We start from the raw sequence: 6765 nt of genomic DNA, 5'->3' as shown, positions 1-6765 counted from the left end.
GAGAATGTGGATGTGACAATGTGGATGTGACAATGTGGATGTGACTGTGGATGTGGCAATGTGGATGTGGCAATGTGGATGTGACAATGTGGATGTGACAATGTGGATGTGGCAATGTGGATGTGACTGTGGATGTGACTGTGGATGTGACTGTGGATGTGACAATATGGATGTGACTGTGGATGTGACTGTGGATGTGGCAATGTGGATGTGACAATGTGGATGTGGCAATGTGGATGTGGCAATGTGGATGTGACTGTGGATGTGACAATGTGGATGTGACAATGTGGATGTGACAATGTGGATGTGACTGTGGATGTGACAATGTGGATGTGGCAATGTGGATGTGACAATGTGGATGTGGCAATGTGGATGTGACTGTGGATGTGACAATGTGGATGTGACTGTGGATGTGACTGTGGATGTGGCAATGTGGATGTGACAATGTGGATGTGACTGTGGATGTGACAATGTGGATGTGACAATGTGGATGTGACAATGTGGATGTGACAATGTGGATGTGACAATGTGGATGTGACTGTGGATGTGACAATGTGGATGTGACTGTGGATGTTGCAATGTGGATGTGACTGTGGATGTGACAATGTGGATGTGACTGTGGATGTGACAATGTGGATGTGACAATGTGGATGTTGCAATGTGGATGTGACTGTGGATGTGACAATGTGGATGTGACAATGTGGATGTTGCAATGTGGATGTTACTGTGGATGTGGAAATGTGGATGTGACTGTGGATGTTGCAATGTGGATGTTACTGTGGATGTGGCAATGTGGATGTGACTGTGGATGTGACTGTGGATGTGACAATGTGGATGTGACAATGTGGATGTGGCAATGTTGATGTGACAATGTGGATGTGGCTGGATGTGACAATGTGGATGTGGATGTGACTGGATGTGACAATGTGGATGTGACTGGATGTGACAATGTGGATGTGGATGTGGATGTGACAATGTGGATGTGGCAATGTGGATATGGCAATGTGGATGTGACAATGTGGATGTGACAATGTGGATGTGACAATGTGGATGTGACAATGTGGATATGGCAATGTGGATGTGACTGTGGATGTGGCAATGTGGATGTGACAATGTGGATGTGGCAATGTGGATGTGACAATGTGGATGTGACTGTGGATGTGACTGTGGATGTGGCAATGTGGATGTGACTGTGGATGTGACAATGTGGATGTGACTGTGGATGTGGCAATGTGGATGTGACAATGTGGATGTGACTGGATGTGACAATGTGGATGTGAATGGATGTGGTAATGTGGATATGACAATGTGGATGTGACAATGTGGATTTGAATGGATGTGGTAATGTGGATGTGACAATGTGAATGTGACAATGTGGATGTGGTAATGTGGATGTGACAATGTGGATGTGACTGGATGTGGTAATGTGGATGTGACAATGTGGATGTGATTGTAGATGTGGCAATGTGGATGTGGTAATGTGGATGTGACAATGTGGATGTGACTGTGGATGTGACAATGTGGATGTGACTGTGGATGTGACAATGTGGATGTGGCTGTGGATGTGGCAAATTCAACCCCACGCCTACCACTACCACCACACTGAGACCCTTGGGGGGGGGAGAGGGGGGCCAAACACCCGCCGCTAATGGACTTGATTGCTCTTGCTGTCCTTGTTGTTGTTGTTGTTGTTGTTGCTGTTGTTGTTGTTGTTGTTGTTGTTGTGTCAGGGTTAGTTGATGGAGGGTGAGGATACTGAGTGTGGTGTGGTGTGGTGTGTGGAGAAGAGTGTGGTGTGGTGTGGTGTGTGGAGAAGAGTGTGGTGTGGTGTGGTGTGTGGAGAAGAGTGTGGTGTGGTGTGGTGTGTGGAGAAGAGTGTGGTATGGTGTGGTGTGGTGCGTGGAGAAGAGTGTGGTGTGGTGTGATGGTGAGTGGGAAAGGGGTATGGTGTGGTGTGGTGTGTGGGGAAGGGTTGTGGTGTGATGCAGTGTTGTGTACTGTGGTGTGGCGTGGTGTGGTGTAATGTGGTGTGTGGGGCAATCCTTGTAGATCAGATTGGTGGGTTGACAGAAGCACCCTTACTTAATATTAAATTTCAGTAACCAAAATAACACTAAAAACATAAGGGTTGTACTGTAGGAAAAGCACTGGGAAGGAGGAGTGTGTGTGTGTGTGTGTGTGTGTGTGTGTGTCAGAGGTGGTAGGGCTTGTGTTACTATACCCACTTCACTCAAACTTGGCCCAAATTTGCCGTCTCTCCAACTTCAGTGCTGAGTCGTAACGTGAGGCTAATGCTAGAATATCATGCCAGTCACGAAGAAGTGCTATGGACGGGCTGTAGATCCGAAGGATTGTCTTTTTCTGCCCCTCAGTTACAAAAGTGGCAAAAGGGCAAAATCTGAGCCAAGTGAAGGTGAAAAGAGGATAGTTTAGTTTAGCTGTGTATGGGAGTTTGTATGAAAGTGTTTATGTGGGTCTCAACTTTTGTCGTATCCTATTTGCCTTCCTGTCATCCCTGTACCGTTGTGTCCGCTGTTCCTTCGGCCTTTCAAAACTAAACAGCCATTACTGTATATATTTTTAATCTTGCTTCATCTCGAAAACTAAAACCTTCCCCAAAATGTTTGAAAATGTCAGGTAACAAGATTAGACATGGGAAAAAATGGCCTGGTACCGTATTAAAAATGACTTCGATAATAAATACTGCTAACATTATGATGAAACTAAGCAAGTCTGTCGGCATTACTTAATCGGTACTGTCATTTTCCATCAGACAGGCTGCCACTGTTTTCCTGGAGTTTAGAGTGGGTCTGTGGTGTGTGTGTGTGTGTGTGTGTGTGTGTGTGTGTGTGTGTGTGTGTGTGTGTGTGAGAGAGAGAGAGAGAGAAATCTGACTGACCCGATGGAGGTATACGGATCACGAGGATTGCCTGGTTATACAATCGTGCCTCATCTCCTTCCCTGTCCATGAAAAGGAAGTTGGTGGACTGCAGGATGAGGGCAACTTCAGCCTGCAGTCCACTAGGTTTACATTTCAGATGAACCTGGGACGACTACTACTACTACTACCACTATTACTATTACTACTACTACTATTACTTGCACCACCACCACCACCACAACTACTACTACTAATACTACTACTCTTTCTATTACTATTACTATTACTTCCACTACTACTTCCATTACTACCGGTACTACAACAACTACTACTACTACTACAGTACCTGGTGTGGGTTTGATGAGTGTCTCCGCCTGACGCTGACACCGTCGATGGTCCACTCCTTCCTGGCCCTGCGGCTGGAGGGGCTGGCAGACTGGGTGCTGGCCTTGGTCTGGGTGTCGGTGAGGGCGTGGGCGGGCTGGCGTGAGTGCGGGCGGGAGGGCTGGCTCTGTGACCTGCCCGTGAGACGCCCGCGAAACTGCCCATTATTGACGCCGCGCACGGAGGTCATTGTGCTCTACTCCCTCACGTTCATCATCTCGTCACACACATGCCGACGGTGTTACTCTTAAACGTTCAGCGTCACACGATTCTCACTCGCCTCCACCACGAGTCTGGTCTGTGTAGTCCAGAGGGTCACGAACACAGAATCAAAGTTGTAAAATGTAAACAAATTAGTTCAGCACCAAACCCTAGTCTTTTTTTCAATATTAGCTTTATCCCAGATGCTTCTGGCTTGTTCCTTATCGTGCACAGCCTTCCTTATCATGTGCTCACCTGAAAAACTGTGCACTGTCGCGAAAACCTTCAGATGTTGATGTAGATGTTTACATTTAAGTTCCTTAGGTTACTGCTACACACTTCATTCTGGGTAACTATTTTTTTTGCTTTCCTTTTTTGCGAAAACTTGAATGGGGATCAGATGGATATGGCTGGAAAGTTGATGAGTGAGAGGCTGGAGGTTGAGTATAGGAGGTGAAGTGAGTGTGTGAGGCGGTGATGTGTGTGTGGAGTGGTGAGGGTGTAGGAGGGCTGAGGTCACCAGCAGCACTGTCTTGGCTGTATCGATGCGCCATCAACAGGTTCCTCCACTTGTGTTGTTCCTTCGTAGCCATGGCGACCCCGCGCACGAGCACTCAAACGTACCTCACCTACCACCATATATTTTAAACTTTGCATTCAGTTATTTTACCCATCATGTGTTGACGGTGAAATATAATCTATCCATAAGAAAAGAAATGTGTACAGAACCAAATAATGTTAGTGGGACCTCTCAAATGTTTAAAACTTGTATCACTGGAAATGTAGTTTATAAGACAGCGAAGTATGGAAGTGATGAGGGAAGGGTACTGACAGGGAATTAAGATGTTTGAATGAACTGCATACAGAAGCGCACATGATCAGGGTTTGGCACACTTTATTAACACGATTGTCGAAGGAGAGTTAGGCCTGTAAGGTGGAGGCAGGATTCCGTGACCTTGAATGATGTGTGAATGAATGTCTGGCCTATTTTACCGAGCTTGGTGTTAATAGTTCTCTCTCTTTCGTGTTTTCTCTTTCTTATTTTCTATATCCTACCTAAGTCCATCCTTAGGTGGGAAAAAAGCTCGGGATGGTGATGATGATGCTGTTGATGGTGATGATGCTGTTGATGATGATTTTGATGATGATGATGATGATGATGATTTGATGTTGATGATGATGATGATGTTAATGATGATGACGAAAAGGATGATCAACTTACAAATCTACAAAAAGATATCATCACCGAACACACGAAAAAACTAATGTGAAAACGAAAGGTGTCATACCTATAGAAAACACACACACACACACACACACACACACACACACACACACACACACACACACTGAAGCAGAAAGTGGTGCCAGGAACTTAAGGGTAGAAAATCATGTGTACAGTGTGAAAGTTTGTGTATATTTTTCGATGACAAGGAGTGATGTAGATACAGAATGTTTACCTTATATTCACTAAGTTTTCGTTGATCATCTGGCAGAGTGACCGAAGCAATCTGAACCACTGCCATCATTTCCTGGGGCGACTAGTGCGAGGGTGGAGAGACAGGCGTGATGAGCTCTTGTTTACATACCTTCTTCAGTCTCCCCAACACTTCCTTCTCAGAGATATCTTTTGGGCAGTTTACCATAATCTTGTATTTTACTTGTAGCGTTTATATACAAACTTAAATCGCATAAATAAGGTACATTAGGTAACATTTGAACCTAGTACAGTGTGCGTGTGTAATGTGGAGGTCTAGCTACAATTTCTAACGAACATGTATCACGGTTACTTGGTCATTTCAACTAATATTTAACACCGTTCATTGATGTCAGTGCCACCAACGAATACGTGATTATGTCAAGGTTAAGTGTACAGTCAGCCAAAAAAAGTCGTGTCTTCTTTCCGAACCCAGCAAATATTCGAACAGATAAGTCCAAGCAGAAGGGATAGCTTCACAAGTCTGGCAACTGTGTCGGACCAGACGGTGGTGGGGGTGAGTGGTTTGGGGGTGGAGGTGGGGTAATGAAGGATGTGTGTGCTGTAGTTGTTGTTGGCAGTGTAGTCTAGCATTACACCGCATAGTAAAGGTGCTAAATGTGATATTACACGTGAGTTAATACCTGTAAATAATGAAATGTATCGTCAGCCAGAAATAATGCCTAAATCGTGTAGCCAATCAAACGTTAAATGAAACGACGAGGAGCAACCCCGCCCCCTCCCGACTTTCCTGCCACACCCCCTCCGTCGGGTATCAAGAAGCCACATGACATCGGAATAAAGGACAGAAAGCTGTGTTTTTACAGTATGTTTGCCTTCTGAACATGGCAGGATATATTGTATATATACCATGTGTGGTGTGGCAGACGCATGCGGTGCCTTCACATTAATAACAAGAAAAGCATTCCACAAGTGGTTAGTGTTTTGGTAAAGGGATGAGGGAAACCCATAGATATAAATAAGTCTATTTGAGATGCGTCTGCCCGGCCGCCATCTTGAAACGGTCGAGGCAGACGATGTCGTGTTGCTGACAATGGGCAAAGTTGACCACCATTTACCTAGAAATCCTGCAGCACAGCTGCTTTTGGGTGTAGAAAGCGTCGGAATATATCAAGAGTGACACCGATAGCATGAGCGGCTCAACTGTCTGGTTATGCAAACGTCCCTCAGCTGCTTCCCTATCCCCAGAAAGGAGGATGGTGGGTTGCAGAAGGGAAGTTTAAACCTGCAGTCCACCGAGTTCACGCTTCAGATGAACCAGGAACCACAACCATTACCACCACAACAACAGCCACCACCACCACCACAACAACAACAACAACAACTACCACCACCACCACCACCACAACAACAACAACTACCACCACCACCACAACAACAACTACCACCACCACCACAACAACAACTACCACCACCACCACAACAACAACTACCACCACCACAACAACAACTACCACCACCACAACAACCACAACAACAACCACCACCACCACAACCACCACAACAGCAACAACAACCACAACCATCACAAAAACAATCACCACGACAACCACCACCACCACCACAACAACAACAACCACCACCATCACCACAACCACTACCACATCAACCATTACCATCACAATAACCACAACAACAACCACCACAAAAGCAACCACCACCATCACAACAACCACCATCACTACAACAACCACCACCACGACAATACCACGACAACAACACCACCACAACAACCACCACGACAACAACCACCACCACGACAAAAACAACCACCACGACAGCAACCACCACCACAACAATT

The 6765-nt window shown here is 45.7% G+C and overlaps 1 protein-coding gene across 1 annotated transcript in view; it reads right to left on the bottom strand.

The window, feature by feature from the left end:
* LOC145398778 (parkin coregulated gene protein homolog) overlaps positions 1-3455 on the bottom strand; it is a 26493-nt gene extending 23038 nt beyond the window's left edge. The window contains exons 1-2 of the mRNA XM_080271587.1: positions 3228-3455; positions 1638-1653 (exon numbers count right to left, since the gene is read on the bottom strand). Coding sequence (XP_080127713.1) covers positions 1638-1653; positions 3228-3455 — 244 coding nt within the window. The remainder of the gene's footprint in view (positions 1-1637; positions 1654-3227) is intronic.
* Between the last annotated feature and the right edge of the window lie 3310 nt (positions 3456-6765).

This window comes from Coenobita brevimanus, chromosome 46 (genome assembly GCF_032717465.1).
Source record: "Coenobita brevimanus isolate Jiangsu-jjx chromosome 46, ASM3271746v2, whole genome shotgun sequence".
Taxonomy (NCBI): Eukaryota; Metazoa; Arthropoda; class Malacostraca; order Decapoda; family Coenobitidae; genus Coenobita; species Coenobita brevimanus.
This window is presented reverse-complemented; position numbering and strand designations above follow the sequence as displayed.